This window comes from Malania oleifera, chromosome 2 (genome assembly GCF_029873635.1).
Source record: "Malania oleifera isolate guangnan ecotype guangnan chromosome 2, ASM2987363v1, whole genome shotgun sequence".
Classification (NCBI taxonomy): domain Eukaryota; kingdom Viridiplantae; phylum Streptophyta; class Magnoliopsida; order Santalales; family Ximeniaceae; genus Malania; species Malania oleifera.
In genome coordinates, this window is record NC_080418.1 from 41135787 (window position 1) to 41162049 (window position 26263).

Below are 26263 nucleotides of genomic sequence, written 5' to 3' on the forward strand. Positions count from 1 at the left end.
TCAACTATTTGACTTCTGGCCTGAAGGGTATTCGGTTGACCGAGGTGATTAAATTGTGCAAGGTCAGTCGATCAAAGCTTTTTAATTAAGCCTAAAAAACCCAACGCTAGTCTATGGTCAATTTGAGCTCTTTATATAAGTTTTTGTAAAATAAATTTTGGCCCTGTTTTGGACCCTAATGCAATTCCAAAAGCCTTGTATGATTTTAGTTGTTAAGAAAAAAAGGTTTTTGGTACAAGTGTTGAGTTCCCTATTGTCAGTCTATGGTCAATCTAATCTCTCATCCACGTCATGCATGCCATGCATTATTACAGACCAACTACAAAAGTGAAATGCAATTACAATCAATTCAAATGTCTTCTTGTCTTTTACTCTTCAATTCATGGAATGCGCCAGATGTATGTGAGTTTTGAGTTCCTTCTGGTTTCCGTGACTCTCTTCTATGTGTGTGTTCTGAATTATAACCTGTTCAAGTACTAGACACACATATTAGTTCTAAGTGTTTTGTCAGCATCAAAATAGGGATTAGACTCAAAAAGTCAACAATAAAAGAAAAAGCACCTGACTATTTAGTACAAGTCGGTACTTTAATGTTCGTAAGGCTTAGGAGAGCATATATATAGAGTTTGGATGAAAACAAGTCGTTTTTCATCTGCTGGAGCCTTTTTGGCTTTTAGGTCGGCTGACCATTTACTAGCTGTTAGAGACAAGAAGTAGATCGTCGCAGACAAAACTTACCAGACCAGTCGACTGCCTTCAAAAGCCGGTCGACTGCCTCTGGCCTCTACTTGGGCCGGTTGACTGCCTCTGACACAAGGCTAAGATTCAGTCTACTTTTTGTTCTCCTTTTCCTGATTTGGGTCCTTTATTGTTATGTTTTATATTTTCTTATGATTTTACAATATAAAATACAGTACAAATGGAAGAATAACAATACAAATGAAACAATTTGAAGTCCTCAATATTTTCTCTCAATTTTTCAACTTTTCTCTAACTTGAATGACTTAAGCACAAAGTCATTAATCTATAATATAGTTTTCTATCATAAAAATTAAGTTATTTTCTTATAATATAAGTCTTCTATCATAAATTAGGCTTATTTAGTAAAGAAGTCTCCAAAATATGTGGAAATTGCTCATTTATATAAATCTAGAGTAAGTACGAGCTGGAAATCCGTCCAACAAAAGAAGTCGTCCATGGGGACTAAACTAAGCACCTAAATTTGAGCAGAACGGTTTACAAAGCATATCAGCCCGCCCAGGCCCACCCACAAGCACAAGGGCTCAGGCCTGCCATGCTGGGTAGAAGCCAATTTAATGAATTGGTCTGGGCTGGGCAGGGCACCCACCCCAACAACAGGCGAGCCCATGTCGACGGGTCAGCCCGGTCAGCACAGCCTTATCCGAAGTCTCTCAGTGGCGGTCCAATAGGCCCACGACACTGGGACAGCACCCGTGTTTCCAGCTGCCACTCCCTCTCTCTCTCTCGCTGTCACTCTCTGCTCTCTCTGTGCCCGTGCTTCCTTGGGTTTACAGTACCCTCAGGTGCGGCCCCTGTTTCCATCGCCGTCGCTATCGATTATGTCTTCTTACGCGGGGAAATATCACGGTTATGTATCCTACTGTACGTTCCTCTTGGAACCCTATTTAATTCTTCATTGCAAGATTTTCGTGTGGGTCTCTGTCTTCTTTGACTGATTTGGATTCCAAGGGGTGTTCTTCACTTGTTGTTTCCGTTGATTTTTTCAATTTCGTAGTTACCCACGAACCTTCTTCTTCGAGTTCATCTGCTCTGTTGTATCCCTGTAGTTCAAGATGCATGCTCTCTCTGTATCTGTGGGGGTTGCGTTGAATCGTTGTTTCCCATAAAAGAAATTAATTTTTTGTTTTATTTTTAAAATTTTATTGACATTTTTTTGTTTAATTATAAACTAATATGATAATTTGATTTTAATTTTAATTAAAAATTATGGATAAAATAAATGATTTAATCTAAAAATATTTAATTTTGGATACTAAAATATTATGAAAACAAATTGTCAAAAAATTATAAATTTAATTTTTAATTTTTTCACAAACAACTGAAATCAACATTAAAAAAAAATTAATGACAAAAACAAACTTATTTTCGTGATCTATTTTTTCACTATATAAAAATGAAAAAAAAATAAAATATTTTTTTGATCTTCATTTTGAGGATATTACGATAAAATTTTATTTTTATTAGTATTTAATACAGGGAAAGAAATAAAAAAAAAATACTGAATTTTTTTTTTTTTTCATTTCTTTTGTTGAGTAAAGCCCTTTATTCAAAGGAAGCTTAAATTGTAAACAAAGTGAGTTAAGAGTTCAATTAATTTTTATTATCTTATAAGGTCGATGTGGATAAAGAATATTTTTTTTTTTTTTCATTTGAATACTAGAAGGGATAAGCACTGTAATTAATCCAACTCGATCCCCAAAATGCTAAATAAGCTGAATTTTTTGCTTGACATAAAAATTGAACTGATCGTGATTTTGGAAACTATATTGACCAATGCAAATTGTTTTTGGTTAGTCATCAAAAGGAGTTATAAGTTTGCTTAATTCAGATAATACATCTTTTTTTAAATATAAAAATCTTTCAAAATTTGAAATAAAAGTCTAAGGCTCCTCATCGCGACACGAGTGTCTGCCTGATATGAGTCGGACACTGACACTTATCTTGTATGCTTAAAATAAAAACTGTTTATATTTAGAAAAATTTCACATCTGATAACATGTAACATCTATTTAAATATTTATAAGATGTTTGCTAAGATATTGACTCGAGTTTTTAGTTTTCCCACCTTCCCCTACTCCCTCTCCCTTGTTGGCATAGGAGGAGTCCATGGGCGGGTTTGATACATATGGGTGAACACCAACTTGACCTAAAAGTTTAAACCTATTGAGTCTTGAATTCAAACATGTTTATAAACACCCATCATTCACTTAAATTTTTCAATGTGGGACAAACTCATAAGTGGAATTCTCAATAATTTCCCTCTCACTTGTGAGTTCCAATTGCTCTCCCCCTTGAATGGAAACCGTCTCCCTTATGGGAGTAACCTCAATTTTTCAATAGTTGCTCAAGTGGATCTTACCACTAGTGTCTTATGTGCCTCAAATTGCACTCCACGTGCCTCTGAATCAATCCTACCTCCCATGTCTTAACCCTACTCGGATCTATCCCAGACCTAGATGATCCTTATTGGCATCGATCATACATTGATTTTCCAACTGTTAGCAAATGAGGAAAATTAGCTTCACGTCGCGATTTTTATGATGTCGCTCAACCAGAGCTACAAACTGTCTGCTCTGATACCACTTTTTAGTATCGGAAGAGTCCATGGATGAGCTTGATACACATAAATGAACATCAACTTGATCAAAAAAATTTAAGCCTATTGTATTTTGGACTCAATTATATATATAAACAACTATCATTTACTCAAATTTCTAATGTGAGATAAACTCACAAATGGAATTGTCAATACTTCTAAATTAAAATATTAAAAAAATAATAGTAATAAATAGGATGAACTTTTCATCCTTGCATGTGAAATTTGATTTCTTCCAATAGGTTTATTACATTTTTGAAGTGGTGGTTATCTACAAATATTTCTCGTCCCATCTGGAACTTTAAAAACATTAGGAAAAGAAACAAAAAAAATAAATAAAGAAATTTACTTCTCATATTTGCTTGTCAGGGAAGCAAGAAATAAAACAAAAATTATTCCAAAATAATAAAATTATGATTCTAAACATTATTTACATTTTATTTTTTTGAATATTTAATCAAATTAAAATAAATTTTTATTTTTAAAAATATTTAATATAGAAAGAAAATATAATAAAAAATGAGTTTTTTTTTTCTTATTTTCTTTCCCTTTTTTTTCCCTTAACTAGAATTCTTGATCCAAACCGAATCAAAGGCTACTATCAAAAAAATAAATTAAACAAAAAGGTCCTTGAGGGAGCAAAATCTGCATGGTAACCAATATGGATTAAAAAAAAAAAAAAGGTCAAAAGATATAAAGCTGGGCAAATGATAAACATTCTTATCAGATAAAAGCGGATTCCGAATTTTAATGAATTTGGATATTTTGGATAATCTATTTTGCGAATTCAGTTTAGGCATGTTTGGTAAGAAAGAGAAAGGAAGGAAAAAGAAAGAAAGTAAGGACGAGTTTGGATTACGGTTTTTCAAAAAAAAAAAAATGAAAAAGTGGAATTCTTTCTGTTTTTCCTTCATTTTTTTCATACTTTTGAAGTTCCAAATAGGCCGTAAATAATAGGAGAAAGTCCTTTTTCATTTGATTGGTATGGTGGAAGGAAAAAGGTTTCTCATCCCTCCTTTTAAGAGGACATAGATTTGTCCATTAATCTAATTGAATAAACTTTCTAGTTTATTAATATTTTCTTTCCTTTCAGTTTCCTTTGTTCAACAAAACAGCAAGAGGGAAAGGAAAGTGCGCTTTCCTTCTCTTGTCTGTCCCCTTCAACCTTTATCTTCCCTTTCCTTTCTTTCTTTTGACTTTCTTGAGGGGGCAGCTAGGACCATCTCATGACATTGCTACTTTGATTTCTGAGAAGTCACTCGTTATAAATGTAGTCTGACCCTTATCCACATCCTACTACTGAATGACTTTTAACGACAATAGCCTACGAGTATAACCAGTTTCAAACACTAATGATCGTGCATACCTATTGCTGCAACAGCAAGTCAGCAACACATCTCATCTGTGATTTTTGTGTGAATACTGAAGATCCTGTTTGCTTTCTTTTTCTATCTTGCAGTGTGTGCTGAATGGGAATCCAACTGAATATACTGCAGTTACTTATTCTTTTTCCATGAATTTCTATCAAAATTATGCTGCATTTAATATTGCTAACTAGCATATCCAAGGAAATTTTTTCTACCGTGGTTGCAATTTGAGCCTCATTTAACAAAAAATTCATGCATTTCCTTAGTTTCTTACGCTTGAAACAAATGGAACCTCAATGATCGTTTTCATTGTGTAGATGAACTCATTGCTAATGCTGCCTACCTTGCTACCCCTGGAAAGGGAATTCTCGCAGCAGAAGAATCAACTGGCACAATTGGAAAGCGTCTAGCTAGCATTAATGTTGAGAATATCGAGTCTAACAGGCGAGCATAATTCTATTAGCGGAAACCCTCTATTAGAAAACTTCCTCTAGCAGACCTTTTGTTGAAATCCTCAGGGAAGGCGGGCATAATTCTATTTGCAGAAACCCTTTATCAGAAAACTCTCTAGTAGACCTTTAGTTGAAATCCTCAGGGAAGGTGGGGTGCTCCCAGGAATCAAAGTTGATAGGGGCACTGTTGAGCTCCCTGTGACTAATGATGAGACTGCAACCCAGGCCTTGATGGTCTTACCTAATGTCATGGTCCGGCTATTTTTACACTATTGTGAAAGGGTTGTGTGACGCTAACTAAAGCACTCTTATTTAACTAGTCAGCCTATCGTTTATCAACATTCATTTATGAAATACTTTCATTAGCATTCAATCAAATGGCAACGGAAACAGTAAGCAATAATGAAAGTAGTAACACGCAAGTAGTAAACATTGAAACTACGCAATTCATTAACAAAACATCCGTTGAAAATGTGTGTTTAGCGAGGTAGGCAAGTAGGCTAAACACGTTGACAATAGTTAGTGAGTTTTACAATGACTGATGAACACTCACCCTACCTTAAAGAGGTTTTTATATAATTATCATCCTGACACTAGTAGAAAATAATTGTACATTAGTATTTACATTATGGAAACCCATCCCACGAGACAAGTGGTCACAGACAAGCATAATTCCCTGAACAAGCTTAGCTCGTGACACTCCCCCGCTTATGCGGTTGACGTCCCGTAGACTTTTAGCGGTAGGTACACTTCAAGTTTGTTCACGAACGGTTGAATATCTTGTGTAGAAATCTAGCTGATTTCTTTGTCATCAACGCATTTCCACTTCACTAGGAACTTCTGCCGCTTCTTCCTTGAGGATGTGAACTTTCTGTCTACAAGGATCTCTTCAACTTCACATTCGTTAGGTTGCACTATCTTCAACTTTGCTCTGTTGGACTGACTTCTGCTCAGATCATTGGTGTCAGCATTGAACGGCTTGAGACAGTTGATATGAAACTGCATTCTTCTCCTTTGATCTGCCCACTTCTTCATCTACTTAGAAGCTTTCTCCAGATAGGCTTGGGAAAACTCTACATTTGGTCTCCATTCTCTGGTGAAGATGTACACCTTGGAACTTTTCGTTTGTACGACTCACCCACTGTGTAAGGTAACAACAGCTGCTGACCTGTAACAAGCTCAAAAGGGCTCTTTTTGGTTATTGAGCTCCTTTGAGCATTGCCATAGAATGAAGCTACATCAAGTAGTTGTACCTAATTTTGGTTGTCGTTGACAAAATGGCTCAAGCACTCTTCTAGTAGCTCTTTGAATTTCTTCATCTATCCGTCTGTTTGTTGGTGAGAACTCGAAGGGATGTTAAGATGTGACCTAAATATCCTGAAAAATTCTGTCAAGAAGTTGTCAGTGAACATTAAGTCTCGGTCACAAATAATAACTTAGGGGAACACCCCAATGTTTTACAAAAATCACAAAGAACAATTGTGTCATCTCCTTTGTCGAATAGTACTTTGGTGCGGTTATGAACGTACCATACTTCCTCCACTCCCTCTTGTCTTGTTGGCAAGTGAGACAAGTCCTGGTATAATCAACCACATCATCTCACATGTGCGGCCAATAATACCTTTCTAGGTTGAAGTCATTCTCCGTGAATACCCCTTAACGAACTTACTGTAATAGCTAGTAAGACCAAGAAAGGAAAGCAACTCCTTCACTGTTGTGGGGATCTTCCATTCTTGAATCATCTTTACCTTCTCCATACCCCTCCGAATATGATCTTGTTCACCACATGACCAAAGAATTTGTTGCTCCGCTGAGCAAAGAGAAACTCCCTTTTCTTCACATACAAATTGTTTCCCCTCAACTTGTTGAACACCTTCCGTAGATGCTCTTTATGTTTTCTCTGAAACAACACTAATGCTCCCAACGATACTTTAGAAGGGCAAACACATCCCACTTCCAACTCATCAAGTTGTTTCCCCAACTCTGCTATCTCTGGAGGCACCATCCTACATGACCCTTTAGCAGGTTGTTTCACTCTTAGCAACAACTCGATCTTCTGTTCCATATTGGTTTGTTTTCCTTTAATACAATTTACACAAATATTAAAATCTGTGAAATCTAAGGGGTCTAGAATTTCATCTGACACAAGTCTCTCTATTCACCGTTTGGAGATATGACCTAATTTCTTGTGTCATAACATAGTTGAATTCTCCCCGGTTAATTTTCTCTTGGTACCACATGTACTTAAATGTAGGGATTCATTAAATGAAACAATTGTATCTATCATATAAAGATTATCACAACCTGATAAAGAATCAGAACCAACCAATGTTGAATCATGAAACAAACTAAATTTTCATTCCCAAATGAATAACAATAACTAGACTTGTCCAAAACAAAAATAGAAATCAAGTTCCATCTAAAAGATGGTACTATAAATGTTTCAACAAGATCCAAATAAAATCTAGTTTTTAACAATAATCTAAATAGTCATATTGCCACAACTTGAACGGTCCTGCCATCGCCCACATAGATGTATCTTTCAGCATCATTTGGCTTTTGGCAATTCAGGCAACCCTACATAGACACATTGATGTGAGTGGTTGCACCAGAATCTATCCACCTAGTGTGTTTAGGTACCGAAATTAAATTAACCTAAGAACAAACCAAATTAAAAAGCATACCTTTCTTAGCACGCCAGGCGTGATAATTGGTGCATTGCTTCTTCCTATGTCCTTCAGCTCCACAGAAGAAACAACACGTACCTTCCTGTTTGGTAAGTTTCTTTTGCTGTTTCTTTTGAGGTGATGTATCTGCAGCAGTCTTATCCTTTTTCCTCTTCTTCCCTTTTTCCTTGAAGGTCAAGGCTAGGTGAGCACACTCTGCCTTATCTTGCTTAAGTCTTTACTCTTCCTATACACAGTGTGAGATGAGCTCATTCAGAGACCATGTTTCTTTCTGACAGTTATAGCTCACCTTAAACTGGCTAGACTGTGCCAGAAGGAATAATAACACCAAATGCACTAACAAGTCCTCAGAGAGTTCAAGCTTAAGTGCTTTCAACTCAAAAGGAAGATGAGACAACTCTAAAATGTACTCCCTAATGTTGCCTTTACCCTTATACCTCATTGAAATTAGGCTTGTCAAGAGTGTACTAATTTCATACTTTTCATTCTTGACAAACATTTTTTCAATATCGGTAAGGAAATCCTTAATTATAGTTATTTTATCTGACATAGTGCCCCTAAATGCTTTTGGAATGGCTCTCTTCATGATCATCATACACATGCGATTTGATTTCTCCCACCTTTCAAAACCCATTTTCTTATCAGAGGTAGTTTTGTCTGTAATAAGGGGGGAAGGAGCAACCATTAACGCAAGGTCAATATCCATGACTCTGAGAACAATAAAAAGGTTTTCTTTTCATGACTTAAAGTTTGAGCCATTGAGCATAGGAATCGAATTGATGTTGGATGTAATATTAGTAGGAGTCATAGCTGAATAGAGAATAACAAACATCCATAAAAATTAAAACAAGCTCACATAAATCTTGAACAAAAATTAAATTCAAAAACAGGAAATTCTCATCTCAAGATATTGTGTACTTCGTTAATATTTTATCTTTGGACAAATATATTAATTTGTAAGTGATATATTTTATTTTGTAAGTACTTCACAAAATTAGAAGTTCAACAACACATAAAAATAAATGTATAAACATTACAATATTACAAAAAATAAAGTAATGAAGAAAATTCCCATCGTAAATACAAAAAAAAAAAAAACATGGTTTGATAGTCCAACAATGCAGTGTGTTTAGTTTGGTTAGAAAAAGTGACAACTTGAATACGTCGAATAATAAATTTTCCTTTGGGCTGAATTATTATTCACATGTTAAATAGACCGAAAAATTATCATACATTTATTACCACAGGTGCACGTGCAATTCTGTCAAAAAAATTATCTTTCTTTGGGCCGATCAATTTTTACATACGTTACACGCACACAAGCCGTTTATATTTTAAAGCAAAATTGATTGCCACAGGAGTTGTCACTTTGGCGACTTGCTGTTTTAATCAACTTCGTTTCAATATATATGTCCATAAAAATACCCATATTTGAATTTATTTTATAACTTCTATCCTTACCATCCTCTCTTTAAAAAACTATTGGGCTATAATTTTAATTTGATTTGAATTTATTAAAATATAAAATAAAAATTCAAACCAAATCTTTATCTCAAAAATATAATAACTAAATTTAAAGTGCAACTAAATATCTCACGATTCCGCAAAGAACAAAATTTCTAAAAAAAATTATTATTATTATTATTATTATTTGGATTCGAATTTCCAGATTAAAAACAAAAAAAAAAAAACAAAAATTTATTCAAATCAAGCCAAAATTGAGAAACTATTTCCCAATGATTCAACATGAAACTGCTCTAATACCACTTGTAAGAACTTAAAGAGTATTTCTTTAATTGATGAGAATCATCATTATGACATAATCAGTTATGTCATATCATCAAAAACATTAAACTGAATGCGGAAGTATACCTATTTCCATAACATTCCAAGATGTGTTGAGCCGTACGGATGGTCTTTCTGATCAACATGTAATGTTCAGAAAATTCCTTCTGCATTCTTTGTATTCTCTTTTGACAATGTGATGATAAAAGTGAAATTATAGAACCGTCCATATGATTCGGGAACAATAATTACTATATATATAACCGTTGAACATATATTTATATTTCCATTTTCACCCATCATAATAAACGATAATAACCATTAAAGTATCTACACATTAAAGGTTCACAACGGTTTCAGATACATTCTAACTCATTATAATTCAAAATAGCAGATCACGTTTAAATAGGGTATTTCCTTATTACACAGTTCACAATAAATAAGTGTTTCACATATATGCCCATAATTGAATTTTGATCCAACACAACTCCAAAATTCTGAATTCCTTGCATCAAGAAAATACAACCAAAATAACAACGAAGTAAAACAAAGAACAGAGGATATTACCAAAAGGGTTTATGGATCCAGCCGTGGAGAATACCTTGTCGTCTGCAATAACACCATAAAAGCCAGCTAGTCAACATGATGAACTGCTAGAAACACATCAAAGCCACAAATTCAAAATTTGAGAAAATAAAAAAGGGCGCTTACTACACTCTTTTGGGTCACAAATGCACCTCAACGCGGCCCCACAATGACCATTGGTCTTTCTGCACTCATTACAGATCTCTGGCATATGGTCTGGAATCTCGAAGGAAATCCTTGTTCCCAACTCAAAATCTTCTCTGCTGTCATCATCATCATCATCCGAAGAACTTCTGAATACTCTGCTGTAGTGTGAACAACTCAGAGCTTTAGGATCAAAACCCTTATCCAGGTTCTCTGGATCATCAACAATCACGCAGGAATTGGATCCTACCAAAACTTCAGGATTAGCTCTACAGCTATGCTTGCCAGTGCAGTTTCTGGCAAATGGTAAAATCCAATGTCTTTGGTTTGAGCAGTTGAAGAGAAGCATTGAGTTGGGTTTTTGGGTGGGAAAACCAGCTGATAGAAATGGAGGAGGCACAAAGTGATTTGAAGAAGAACAAGAGGAATGAGAGATGGTTACGAGTTTACTGGTAAAGTTAATGGATGATACTGGGAAAAGACCAATCGAGGTTCGAAGGTACGGTTTCTGTGATTTACAGAGGATCATGCGTTTCAACACTGATGATTCAATTGAGTTAAGAGTAGAAGAAGACATTTGAGTTCTTGTTTTGCCACAGAAGTTTGGCAGCGTCTGTTGGGCTGTAGAAATGGTGAAGAAGATGGTGAATATAAGGTTGATAGGAAGATGGAGTTTCCTGTATGTCTTCATTTTCCTTTTTCTTTTGGTTTGGTTTGGATCCAAAGTTGAAAAGAAAGGAGAAAGTGTGTTGTCTTTGATAGCGGCTTGTAAAAATGAGATTTCTAGGAAGAAAACAGGTGGTAAAATGTCAAGGAATCTGCTTTTAATCTGTCAAGAATATTTAGTATCTGCCTAACTTTATATCTACTGACTGGTTCTTTTCAACCCTAATTGGGGAATGTGCCTAAACTATTTAAATTTAATAAAATAAATAAATATTTTAATAAGATGAATTAAGAAAATAATATTAATTTAATAAATTAAGTTAGAAAAGTTTATCAATTAATTATAATATATTTTAAAAATTAAATTTATGAGTGAATTGAATGCCAAAAAACTAAATGGAGTCAATGAGTTGGCATAAACATGACAACATAGTTAAATTACTATTTTAAAAAAATTTAAAAATATGAAAATTGAATAAATAATACAAATAATTCAAAAAAATATTTAAATAATTATATCATAATAAAATATTTGTTATATACATTTCATGAAAATTAAATAACTAAATATATCTTTAACAAATAAAAATATAATTTTAAAAAATTTATTTGAATAAGATGGTTTGTTAAATTGTGACTTGTGTTAATTTATGTGTAATCCCAAAATGGGGAGTAAATTGGGTATTTGAAAATATTTCGATTTCTTAATCCTTAATTTAAAAATCCAACCATACAGGCACAAATTTGGATATACACCGATTCCAATATTATATAACTTAATTGATTCAATCAGTGGATATTTCAATTAATTCAGTATTACCCAAATATTTTCACGTATTTTGGATATTCATATATACCAATATTTAAAATATGTATAACAGATATAATATGAATATAAGTGCGGAAATATAAAAAGAGATAAAGAGATAGCGCAGACACCGAATTTTTAATGAGGTTTGGCCAAACTTGGCCTACGTCCTCACCTTGGGCAAAAAAACTCAAGGATTCCACTAATCTGCTCCTTAAACCTAGAAGGAGCTTCCCGTTACAAACCTGCTGCTTACAAGAAGCACAACTTCCTCTTATTCCGCTGCTTATAAGAGACACAATTTCCTCCTAATCCGCTGCTTACAAGAGGTACAGTTTCCTTCTAATAATCCGCTACTTCCATGAGGCATAGCTTCCTCTCCACGGCTCACACACCGAACCGCAAATATAAATAGATGAATACAATTTTTGGATACACTCATTTGCTTCTTAACAAGCTAATGTGCACAATAAGCCCTAAGCACCCTCACACAATATAACTTGAAGCTCAAGAGAGAATATGTGTTGATCTCAATATGATTTGAGTAATGAAAAATATATTATCTTTGTATATAAAAATGTGTATGATGAGTTTTCTCAAAAATCTACACCCAATGCAATATGTTTCCAAAAATTGATTTTTCAAATAGTATGTGTTGGAGATCTAAGGTTTTCTTAAATAACTTTTGGCACGAATAAAAGAATATAAAATCTTTGAATACAAATAATATCAAGAATGCTTCAAAGATTTAAAGTCCTAGAATGAACTTTTCCCAAAAGATTTTTCAAATAAATATATGGGAAACTAAGGTTTTTGCTCTCTCAATAAAATATTAAATAAAAAAGTACGAGAGAAGAAATACATTGAAAACACAAATCAAATACTTGCTTTAACAAATCTCAATCCAAAAGATGTTTGCAAGATGTATACGTGAAAGCTCTTTGATAAACTGAGAGAATGACCAAAAGATGTCTGAATGTGATAGAACGTTGGCAAAAGGTTCAAAGGTTGTTCAACTAGGGTTTTAGGTTGATATTTATAAGTAATCTCGGCACCTAAATGATTTCTGGTTGTTGGATCATTTAAAATATATTTAATGATAAAAATATGACCATTTCAGCGCTGGAGCGTCAATCTGTGCCATAGACTTGTCGACGAGTGGAAACAATCATCACCGAGTGACCTTCATGCATTTTTCGATTCGACCAGGGGATTCGTCGACAAGGCACTAACTGAGATTTTTGAGGTCTCGGTATTTTCTCATCGATAAAAGCAAAGTGTTCGGCGACGAGTGGTCTTCAGTCATTGGTCAATAAGACCAAGGGAATCGACGACGAGCTGCCTGTTAATCAGCCCGATTCAACCTAGGCTAATGCATATGAATATGTCATGAAAAATATGCATCCTAAGGTCAGTCTATATGCCATTTTGAGCTTCCAACTATATCATGTGATCATGTGTATACAAATATAATCTAAAACAATACAATTGGAGTAAGACTATGTCTTCACTCATTTGCTCTTGAATTTTCTATGGAATGGGCCAAGATATGTGAGCTTTATGTTCCTTACGGCTTCCATTTTTCCTTTTCCATGTGTGCATGCTTAAAGTATAAGCCCGCTTAAGTACTAAATGCACAAATGAGATATTTGTGTTTTGTTATTATCAAAACGAGATGAGACTCAAAAGGTCAACAACTTGCTTTTTAGGTTTGATTGAATATCATATTTAAAAACATAAGAACTTGAACAAAATTAAGAAAAGTCAGGCGAATTGTCTCAAATAATAGTCGACTAATTAATATAAATTTTAGTTTTTTTTATCCATTTAGCATTCATATTTTATACACAGAAGAACTAATATCCCATTTTATAGTTTTAATTTATAAATAATAAATTTTAAATATTTTTTTTCTTTTTTTTTAACACTATGTTTGGTAAGTTCTTGTATTTAAAATTATTGAACTATATTTTATTTGTTTCAAAATGTGTTTAGCCATTATTTTTTTTTTTCATGGGAATTACATCAAATAAGCATTTCGTAGTATTATAATTATTAGGTATTTTTATGATTTATTAGTAATCTTTCTTTTTTGTATATTTTTAAAAAGTTTAAATAATAATATATCTTTTTTTGTTATGATGATGTCAATAAGTTGATTTAAAGTGATTAGATTAGAAAGACCAATTAATTTGAGGATTAATTAGATCTTCGAGTCGCTTAATTAGTTTTTAAGATATTATGTTGACCATTTTTTTTAAATTTAATTTATTAAATAGGTGTGTTGTGCGAATGAATGTGTGTGGTGACGATCGTAAAGTGCAACAATTACGATGAACAATACAGAAACACATAGATAATAAAAGCAATAAAAAGACACACAAGGATTTAACATGGTTCGGTAGAATGCTTACGTCCATGAGAGCAAGCGGTAGCTGAAATTCATTATCAATAAAAATCAGGGTTACAATACTGTATTTGTAACGACCAAAAATTCATTACCATTTTTTTATTTAATTAAACTTAAAATTACTACGATACCTTTGTATTATCTACTATAACATCTCAGGCCCCAAGTGAGCACTGAGGAATCCCTGATCATGTACTCACCTACGAAGTGGAACACATAAACTGTACATCCACATTTACAATACAAGAATTCAGTAATTCTTTCCAAACCATACATACATATATACACATCACTCATGTATCATCTACTCAAAAATACAATTTCCTATATACACTTACTCTACAAATAGGGTAGTGTAATCACCCTCTCTATCTGCGAGCCTGATCCGCTCGCCTAACTGGATCACCTAAAAAATATTGAATCACTGGGGTGAGACAACACTCAGTAAGAGGAAATATGTTATTACTAGTGTGTGACAATAGAGTTACGTAAACACTATACTGATAAGTAACTGAAATAGTGAAAGCTGATAAAACAATATACAGTACATTTCATATCTATTATAGTTTAAAATACATTCGTAATATCTGAGTTTCTACTTATACTTCTAGTATTGTAATATGTCTGGTGATATTCTGTAAATTTGTATACATATACATAACTATGAAAATACTCTAGAAAATTGTACGTCATGATTTAACCCCTCATGATAGGGTTGTGTGGCCCGTAGGTAGGACTTAACTTTGGTTAGCCTACTAGGGGCAGTACTGGTATCTACCTCATCAAACCGGCCATCTCAACTCAGACTTAAGGGGTGCCTGCAATCCCTCCCGGCACAGTTGACGGAAACCTTCCACACATTATCTAAGATGTGTGGTTGCACTATGATCTGTAATAACAACGGTACCGCGCTCTGCTGACTGAATATAAATTGATTCATTAGGGTCTGACACTGTATATACTATTTTCTATATATATATATCTTACTATTTCATCATGATTCCAAAATAACCATAACACCGAAAAATATTCTGAAAATACTATAATATCTGGACTGTAAGAACTGTAATAACTAATTTGTAATAAATGAACTGTATAAATTGTTTATAATAGTGTTATGACTTTAACATTTTGGAAATCATGATAATCTGTACATGCTATAAAATATCTGCCTATAAAATATATTTACTTGTATAATATCTGTCTGTAAAATATATTTGTTTGTATGATATTTGGCTGTAAAATATATTTGTCTGTATATACACTGTGATTCATAATTTTGTATAATTTGACATAACATATCTCTGCATGAATACTGTAAATCATAGTAATATGAAAATTATAGAATTTATTTACTAATCTGATAATGTCTCATGCCACACAACTTAAATAAATAAATATTTCATATCCTGAAAACTGTATCTTCTAATATACAAATAATTTGCATATTGGATAATAATTTGAAAAACATATAATTTATTGATAAACATTCTAAAATTCCTAACATAGCATATTTCCCTTACCTATCTGACTGGGAGGCTTGCATCCAATTCAATCCTTATGCCCTCAGTGTTCCAACCTCAAAATCCTGTAATTACATATATACAAATTTCGCACTAAAACACCGAATTCCCAGAAAATCATCATATTCACATTTCCTAAACTATAATTTACTTAGGTTCCTCGAAAAATAACCACTAAGGTCCTCAACCCATGCTTGCAGGGTTCCAAAAACACCCTAACCTTGAGATCATAACACCCTAATATTACTCCACAAAACACCATTATATTTTCATAAAATACAAAATCTAGGCTCAGATGAACCTGGTAATACTAGAAATATCAAAATAATTTAATTACCCTAAAATTGGGATGGTGCCCAAGTTACCCAAACCGACAATCTAGTCCGGCAGACTTGTAGAGAATTTCCCCAAAATCATCGTGATAGCTTCTGATCTTTGAAACAGAGAGAAATGGAGCAAAAACTGTAGAGAGAAGGGGAGGGGACCGAACTAGAGAGTGAAAGAAAACAAGAAAATGAATTTCTCTTGCTGAAAATGAATTTTCGGCTATATATAGGTGGCTGACCATATGGCCTCATCGACGAGCCATGACACCTCGTCGACGAGTCCAAGTAGGAGGTTCGTTGATGAACACAGAACCCTCGTCGATGAATCTCAAGCCTTGAAATCAACCCTCTTGGTAAGTTCTCGTCAACGAGACATGTGCCCCCGTTGACGTGTCCAAGAAGACATCTCTTCGATGAATGCTTTGTGCTCGTCAACGAGACCCTGCTAAGTTCCCCTTTGAAATTTCCTTTTCTCTCATTCCTTTTATTATTTAATTGCAATAATTCTTTGGGTCTCTACATTCTCCTCTCCTTATAAAATTTTGTCCTTGAAATTTGCTATCTATATTGAACACCATCCTTTAAGGAAAATGGGTTACTTATTTTATTGATTACCTTTACTTGTGGTAGAGGAATACCATGTTTACATAAACAGTTCTGAGAGATTACAAATATACTCATAAAAGAAAATTCTCCCATAACCAAAACACTATCTTATCCTATAATCTAAAATACAACTATACATTCATCACTCTATATTGAATAAAATAAAACTGTCATTATCTGAACAATACTGACTATTATTGTATCCCACTAAACAGGTGTGGGTATTTATGTTCAATCTCTTTCTCAAGTTCCCACAAAGCTTCTTCTATGACATGATTTCTCCACAAAACTTTTACTAATGAAATTCTTAGTGCACAATACCTATTCCTTTTTGTCTAAGATCTGCACTAGTGTCTCCTCATATGACAATGAATCTCTGAGCTTTATCTCTGCATAACTGATCACATAGGAAGGGTCTGAGACGTATTTCCTTAACATGGAGACATGAAATACGTCGTGTATTATGGATAATGCTGGTGGTAAAGCTAGCCTGTAGGCTACTAGACCCACTCTCTCTAATATCTCGAATGGGCCAATAAACCTAGAGCTCAACTTACCCTTCCTCCCAAGTCTCACAACTCCCTTCAATGGTGCTAGTTTCAAAAAAACCTGATCTTGAACATCAAATTCCAATTGTTAGTTGCGTGAATCAGCATAACTTTTCTGCCAACTTTGAGCTGCACTGATTCTATCTTTAATTAATCGGACTTTATCGTATGCCTATTGCACCAACTTTGGTCCCAAAGCTCGCCTCTCACCTATTTCATCTGAATACAAAAGTGAATGACACATCCTACCATAAAAAGCCTCGTAAGGTGCCATGCCAATGCTGCCTTGATAGGTGTTATTATAAGCAAACTCAACCAGCGGCATATATTGGGTCCAGCTACCCCCAAAATTTAGCATGTGTGCTCGTAGTATATCCTCAAGTATCTGGATTATTCTTTTTGTCTGCCCATCAGTGTGAGGATGATATGCCATGCTGAATGATAACTGAGACCTCAAAGCCTCCTGCAAGCTCTTCCAAAACCATGATGTAAAATGTGGGTCATTATCTGAAACCACTACAAAAAATAAGGTTATTAGTGGCGGTTTTCAATTAGTCATTATATCTGTCATTACTAATACTTATTAGTGATGAATTTTTCAAACCGTCACTAATAATAGAGTATTAGTGACGGATTAAAACCGTCACTAAAAACCTAAGCCCGTCACTATAGATTCTACACCGGATCGACCAAAAATCGTCACTAAAGTCATAGTATTAGTGACAGTTTTAAAATCGTCACTATTGTTCTATTATTAGTGACGGTTTTAAAATCGTCACTATTGCTCTATTATTAGTGACGATTTTAAAATCATCACTAATGCTCTATTATTAGTGATGGTTTACAAACCGTCACTATTGCTCTATTATTAGTGACGGTTATAAAACTATCACTAATGCCCTATTATTAGTGACTGTTTTAGAACCGTCACTATTGCTCTACAGAGTCGTCACTAATATTATGGATTTAGTGACGATTTTAAAACCGTCACTAAAGTCATAGTATTAGTGACAATTTGAGAACTTTCACTAAAACTTTTTAAAAAGGCTATTAGTGACGATTTTGAAACCGTCACTAATACTTAAATTGGACAATTAGTAGTGAAGTTAATTTTTTTTCCAATTATTAATTCCTATAAAAATTTACAATTAAATTACATTTTCTTATACATAACATTAAACCATAATTGCAATAAAATTCATAAATTATTCAAAATTCTAATTCAAATTTAAATACAAATATATTATACAAATTCAAATTCAAATACAAATATATTATACAAATTCAAATTTAAATAAAAATACATTATACAAATTCAAATTCAAATACATTTCATCTGTTCAGAGAACAAAAAAAAGTAAAAAACTACATCCATAGTGTATGATATCGTCCTGATGTTGTCATAGTTGCAAACCCTATAAATTAAGAAAGTTAAAAAAATTAGTATACTCTTTTTGAAAAAAAATGGCAGTATTTCTCCTGTAAATATGACATTTTCCATAGAGATGTTTACAATAAACAGTTTACAATAATCCAACTAGTAATGAATTTTGCGAGTGCACAGGAGCTTCATATAATAAATATTAAATAATGTAACGTGTTCATGCATCCCATAAAACACATATATCAAAATATAGTGGATTATCCCATAAACAACATATTTCATAGAGTAGGCACAGTTGGTATGAGATTCACTATAAAATAAAAATCCCAAGAAAGAGAGCTCCTCTTCAAAGAAAAGAAAGAAATGATATGTGCATTGTGAATAGTGGAAATCTTAAGAAGATGAAGCATCATCTACTCCAACGACTGTAACCACGCTAAGCATCCTCCCAAAATCAAACCCTATTGCCATTAGCTACTCTAAAATGAGTGGGAGGAAGGAACAAACAAGCAAAATGGGAAATAAGTTTCTACAGACTTGCATGGGAAACAATGCCACTTCCTCTAGTGTTCCATCCATTCTGATGGGCCCTATATTACTTTTAATCTCCTTTTTTGGCAATTAACAATTAATTTTTTGTTGCACATAAATTAAACTTAAACCTTCAAACATAAATAACAGACTCCAACCAAAATTGGCATAACCACCAAGCAAGCCAGAAATCAAAGAAAAATTATATCACATAGTCCAAAATTGGTCTCTTTTGAATCTTTCTTTCCTTGCCCTAAAATTTTTAACAAATTTTTGGTAACATGCCGTCTATAAATAGAACATTTCCCAAACCTGCAAGTCACAAAAGCATGCAATTCACAATATTTTTGCATCATACAAATGCCATTAATATTAAGACATGCAACAACCTAAAAGTATCTACTAGCAAGCAATACACATCACTGTAGTAGTCATGCAGCTGGTGTTCCAATCAAGCATGCAGTCATAATGTCCACTACTAGCATGCAGTTCGCAAGATATATCAATCTAAACATGTAGTCTAGAAGTTAAATAATCTATTCAATTGAAATTCGAACCTTATGACATAATATATAATTTTCCTATATAAGACAAGCTCAATCTAATACTACATGCAACTGATTCCCAAGTTTTGTTTAACCACCCACACAGAAAAAAGGATTTAAAATTAAGAGACTCAATAAGAAGAAAAACAACTTGATTCGCTCATTCTCTTGTCAATTATCATCAAAGAAAGTGAATTGAGTAAATATTCTATTTCTAACTTTGATTTAAAAAAAAAAAACTTGTTGGATACGGGATTTTGACAATATTATGGATTTGGTTCTTTTTCTCAGATTCATGGATTTCCAATCATAGGAGTTTTCAAAATTTTCATTACTTGTAAGTATTTCTTGTTTATTTATTTATTTATATTCTTTTGTTTTTGTGTAAAACAACAGCCCAATAACTTTACCAATGCAATGAATGTGGCCACAGGGAAAGTCATTTTTGTGTTATATATATATAATCTACTGTTTTTGTTTTTTGTGTTTCAAAAAATGCAAGTTGATCAGAGAAAGTCCAGTTTGCTTTTCCCAAGAAGAAGAATCAAAGTGGGTTTGGCAGTGATGTGAAGAAAAAGTGGTATATTTATCAAAAAATATATATTTAAAAAAAAGAGAAAAATATGGCTCCTGGTGACCCATTGGATTTTATAGACTCATTTCTGACACACCACCTCATACATTAATATGCCACTCTTCGAAGTTGAGCATCAGATTTGGGCTTCCATTTGGACTCTTGTTCTTAACAGGATTAATACGAATGGCTTGCAACAACAAAGGAGACCTTATAAAGCTCTCAATCCAAAGGTTTGAATGCTGTGCCACAACACAAACGAGACTAATGTTCAGAATATTATTCGTTGTTAGGTGGCCAGGTATATGTGCAACATTTTTTCCCTTGTCATGGTGAGGATTAGGTAGCTTCGCCTAATATGTGTCATTTTGAATTGGTGAATTTTGGGGGGTTTTAGGAAGGGTAAAAGAGGGAATATTTTTTTGAACTGCGCAAGATTTTTTTTTGCTTCTTTCTGGGTTCATTCCCTCGGGATTGGGTTTTGGCTCTCTGATACTCAAAGAGACTTGAAGGCAGTACTTCTGTAGTTTTCTTTCCCTTTGAGGGAGGATGCCCTATCTACCTTTCTTTGTAGTTATCCCTTTTCATAGTAAATCTATTTTACTATCTTAAACAACAAACTAAGGGAAGTTACTAGAGTATCAGACAGGAAAACTGAGGCAAGAGATAATTAACTATAAAGTGAGGCAAGAAATCACCTCATCTTCAGCTGCAAATTTTCTTAAACCATTTACTCTAAGGTTTGCTCATTCTTAGCTAAATATGGTCAGATACCCATGTTCTAGATTTTCATAATATAGACATGGATTGGAATTAAACTCAAGTGCATCCTAAATTAGATGTTACAGCAGAATAATAAGCATATTCTAAATCATAGGATCTTTTAGGGAATATGGAACAAATGATAATCATGCAATACAGAAAACATGCAAGAGTAAAAGGGGAAAAAAAAGAATAAAAAGAGAAGAAATCAAATTGTTGCAGAGTTCAAATCTTTAGAAAATTGAAAATACAGTCTGAGTAACATACAAGAAAAAAATCAGTTGTAAAACAAAGTGGGTTTGGTAGTGACGTGAAGAAAAAGTGCTATAGACCCATTTCTCACTTTTTTTTTTGAAAAGTGAGCTTTATGTGAAGTGTTTTGTAAGGTCTAGGTATAGTGGTATACATGTTGGCAAACATTTCCTAGCAAAGTAATGAAAGCACTATAATGGGTGCTCAAGGCACTTGCCACTATTGTCAAACATAGCCATTCATAGGAAAATACTGGGTGGTCTCAAACCACCATGTTAGCAACCTAACTGGTGGTCCCAATTTGACCACCTCAAAATGACACATGGTGGTCTGTGACCACCCATTAACATTGTATGAATCCAACATAGTACTCTTGTTGAACTTGAGCCCAAATAATTGTCATGATTGGATGATTGTAAGGTGCGTTTAATATAACATTTTTTTTTTTCAAGTTTGATATTGATGCTTTAATACTTTAGGATGCATTTGCTGTAGAATTTTTAAGTGGCTAGATTTGGCTAAGGGAGCTTGACACACATTGAGGGCAACAAATCTAAGGGATGTGACTCTTAAGTTTTTGTTTTTGTTTTTGTTTTTGTTTTGTTTTGTTTTGTTTTTTTTTATTTTTTATTTTTTTATTTTTTGTACTAGGGAATTACAAAATAACAGTAATCTAAGAAAAATAACTCCAAATTCATTAGCTAGGATAATGTGCTTATCATGTTCCTCCAATATATACAAGATAAAATAACTATCACAAGTTTAAAATCCATTCAGTCCAATTATAGTCTATCCGATCAATCATATAAATCAATCATACAAAACAAACATACCCTTAGACAAATAATAAATACTCTTCTTGACTTTTTTAATTCTTGGCAATAATAGTTCAGCTTTTGCAGGGGTTGTCAAATGCATTTTAAATCCCAAAAATTAATTTCCAAAAGCTTAAAATTGTAATTTTTTTTCAAGTAGGAACCAATACCTATAAAACTTTAAATGCTAGTAAACGAATAAAACCTTTAAATGCAACTGATATAATAATTGTTAATGGCAGCAACACAACAATAATCATGCATCACAAATAGCTGCAACCAGAAGGCGACATCAACAGTACAGACCAAAAAACACCCCTTCATAAGGCCAACATCTATAGGGGTGTTTGACACCATGACATAAGAAAATGCATTACTCTCCAAACCCAAATCAATTTTGAGTATTTTCTATTATAGCAGAAAGTAGAATGAACTTTAAGTGATTACCAAAATTTTCACTATTTATTAATTAATAATAGAAAGTAATATCAACACGATGTGTATTATCACCATTTATAAGACACAACACCTTCACAGTGATTACATATAAAGATGAAAGAAAGGTATAATCTGCTTTATTCGGAGGCATCACATTTTGTATATGCATTGATGCCAAATAAGTTAAGTGGAAAAATAAGTTATTATAACTGAACATTTCATGTGGAAGTAGAAGTCAAGATATTTTTGTTCAGGTGAGACAAATATTTTTGAAGTCTTAACTCTAGCAGAAAAAACAAAGTAGTGAGTTTTTTTGGTGTGTTAAATGGAGTTATTAGCTAACAATAGGAGGATGTCTTTTTCCTTTGGGCTCTTGCAGAAAAAGGTAGCCATGGTCATAAAGAAGGCTAGTGCAAAGGGTCAGATAATGATGATATTGTTCCTGGTAGTTCTGTTTATTGTCCTTTTTGTTATGGTCTTCTTCACCTAGGCTAGAGAGGAAGAAACTACTCCAAGTGTTGGTGATACACATGAGAGAAGTTTGATCTGGCTTAAATGCAGGACTCCGTAAAAGCAGATAAGTGAACTAAATCCATGTATTGTTGAATAAATTGATACCAAAGTGGCTTTGAATGGGGGCTCCTGGCTTTAGTGATGATGAAGATTGGGTCCAATACTAATTCCTAGCAATTATTATATGTTAAAAGAATTCATTTATTTTGGTCTCTCTTGATTAAATTATCATGGTTCAAATTTTGAGAGTTTTAACTTATTATTTGAGATAATATCTTGATATTTAAGTAGAGAAAGGAAGATGACAGATTCATTATTCCAGTAAATTAGTTGAGTCTCCAAAGAGTTTCATACAACCATAAAAGAGGGATGATAAACTACCTTTTACATACCTTCTAATGAGAGGAATCATCCGCATCATCTGGACGGGATTGGCGCATCATTTGTTCGATCTGCACTTCCAATTCTTCATGTCTTTCATCTCCGCTTCCCAATTTGACATCTTTTCTTTCAATTTCTGGTTCTCCCCTTCCACCATTTGCATCCGGATAATCATCTCCTCCACTCGAGCCTCGACGGCTCGATGCTCTCGTTCAATCTCAGCACGAGACGCTGCACTAAAAGAAGATGATGATGTTGGGGTGACGTATCCACTCCCAAGACCATTCAACCTTCGTTGCCCAAGCACATGAGTGTAGATCTTGTTATCCATCATCGGCTGACTGCCCTCTACAATGGGTGCATCCCTTAGCTCAAGCATATTTGCCTATTTTTAGTCATGAAAATGATGAAAATGAAGAAATAAGAATACAAATGACGTTTTGAATAAGATAATGAACTAAATATTCTGTTTGATTTACATGTTTCCTTTGCACACCCTGGCACCACTCCCCCGATGGCCTTTGATGTGTTCTCTGATAAAGATCTGGCCTCGACTCCAGGTCACCAGTGATGGGATCACACTACATTATCATATAAAAGTTCTTTAATATTAATTCAGCGGTGTCAATATAAGTAACACTTGTCAGGTAATGGTCAGATAGTTTCGTAGCAATTACCTTTCGATGATTGATGAATAATTTTAAGCCACCGCAATGCGTCGTATCTAGTTTACTACGATTCACAACATTTTTTCTCACAAATATCCTACAAAATAGATGTAATGACTTTTTATTATTCACATAAATATGAAAAAGTAGTTATTGTAATTAATATAAACACATCACCTGATAGTTAGGGTCGTGAAAATGGCGACACACCACCCGCCAATCCTCTAGAGAGATCTTATCGTATGGGTGTGCTTCTGCCTCATCTTCTATCTCCCTAAAATGGTTGCACATTTTGATGCGATAGGTTTTAAACTGAGAGCACAAATGTGTGTTCACTGCCTTTTTGACATGGTCTGTGGTGAAAATGTCCATATCAAACTCTTCTTGCATATGACATATATATTGAATGTTAGACAATCTTTTGGGTAATATATTAAAAGTGAAAGAAATGTTTTAGGGTTACTTACCAAGATGCACTCATATAGAAATAAGCGCTGAGCCTCTGGCACTTATGGCTAGGTGAAGCAAGTGACTGGAGCATATTGGCGACATATAATGCTAAGCTCCCGTGACCAGGCTGTGCACCAATTGTCAAGTAGGGCCGTAAAGCCTAGAGGAATGTTGATACAAATCCACCCCCCAGTCCTCTCCAGGTGCTTCTTTAGCGCAACATTCTTCGCTGCACCACGACTTGAACTCGTTTGCGTTATAGAGGTCGATGCTGAAAGAAGAGTTAAAGAACAATAAGATAATCATACATGTGAAATGACAGTAAATATATTATTCTAAATCAAATACTCGTAACCTTACCAACACTGCTCATTATGGTCAGAAACTCACCCTAGGCTCGTTCCCCAACTAATGGATCCATGTCGGGCTGGGGTCTCCAGGGCTTAGATGGTTCCGCATTAGCACCGATGTGCTCAGTCGCTCTCGAGGATGATCCATCATCCTCGCGGGATGATGTCGTCGATAGCCTAGTTTGAAGTAAGCGATGACGACCTCTTGGTGCCATGTCTGCAAAATAATTCACAAGTAAATATAAGAAGATTGAATATTAGATGGATGTATAGAAAATATATTTTCACTTATTTTCACATGTTAAATACACGGTGACAACATAACATGCTTACCCCCTATACATCCTCAATATCAGTATCATCCTCACTTTCTAGAGTGTCTTCCTTTTCACTGCAGTGCTCAACCATAGTTTCATCTTCCCCATCAATTTCATCACTGTCGATGAAGTCAACGTGTACAAAGGGTTCAATTCTAATGTCAGCAGTTCGTACGTGTTTTTCCGTGGCACCAACCCTATTTAATGGTATAGGATCGGCTCCTTCCTTGGCAACATTGATAGCAGATTGCGTTGCTACACTAACAGATGGCTAATCTTCTTCGAAAGCATCATCGCTAACACTATTCTCCCCATCTACGACTTCTGTAATATCATACAAACTTCGAGGAGGTATTTTTGGGCCACATGCCATTCACCATTTAATTTTGTGTCCTTAAGGTATAACACTTGTTTTGCCTATGTCGCAAGCACAAAAGGGTCGTTTTGATATCATGTTTTACTAAAATTGACAGTAGTAAAGTAGGCATCCATATTTATCCCACTTTTTTTATTACTAATGTCCCACTAGGTACACTTGAAGATGTGGACAAGTCTGTTAGCTCCATAGTGAAGCTCTAGAATGTCATCCAACACACCAAAATAGTCAATTTCCTTATCTCCTTCTGTGCCTAACACCGCAACTCCATAATTTTGGGTTCTTCTATGCAGTTCGAGGCACTTCGTATGAAATCGTAAGCCGTTGACAATGCAACCGCTGTAGCGGTTAACTTGTTAATCGGGGCCACATGCCAACGAGTACAAATCTTTACTTGCTATTGGTTTTTTATTATAATACATGACTTTCATCTATTAATTACAAAGGACTTTAGATGAGTAAACCGTCAGTATTGAAAATGTACATTATAGCCAACTCATGCAGTAGTTGTTACTTACACGGCACCCAAACCAATTGAAAAATTCCTTCTTATGTCTTTCATCAACATTCCTTTCATTTTGAGCCAAAAGTTCAGATTTATGTTCGCTATATGCAACAATAGTACATGTTAATGTCAACTAA

The 26263-nt window shown here is 34.1% G+C and overlaps 1 protein-coding gene and 1 pseudogene across 5 annotated transcripts; one reads left to right on the forward strand and one right to left on the reverse strand.

Annotated features, from left to right (window-relative positions):
• Positions 1-1580: 1580 nt before the first annotated feature.
• Positions 1581-5468, forward strand: LOC131148148 (fructose-bisphosphate aldolase, cytoplasmic isozyme 2-like; annotated as a pseudogene).
• Positions 5469-5604: 136 nt separating this feature from the next.
• LOC131149528 (uncharacterized) lies at positions 5605-11237 on the reverse strand. 5 transcript variants are annotated; one of them, XM_058100055.1, is made up of 4 exons: positions 10361-11237; positions 10217-10258; positions 6431-6564; positions 5605-6345 (listed from the first exon to the last, which is right to left on the reverse strand). In XM_058100055.1, the coding sequence occupies exons 1-3, from the start codon at positions 11067-11069 to the stop codon at positions 6497-6499; spliced, it is 819 nt and encodes a 272-aa protein (XP_057956038.1). In that variant the 5' UTR covers positions 11070-11237; the 3' UTR covers positions 5605-6345; positions 6431-6496. The 5 variants fall into 5 exon arrangements, with proteins under 5 accessions (XP_057956038.1, XP_057956040.1, XP_057956041.1 ...); XM_058100057.1 differs by having other exon boundaries at positions 6431-8090; XM_058100058.1 differs by lacking the exons at positions 5605-6345; positions 6431-6564 and adding exons at positions 7509-7754; positions 7862-8086.
• Between the last annotated feature and the right edge of the window lie 15026 nt (positions 11238-26263).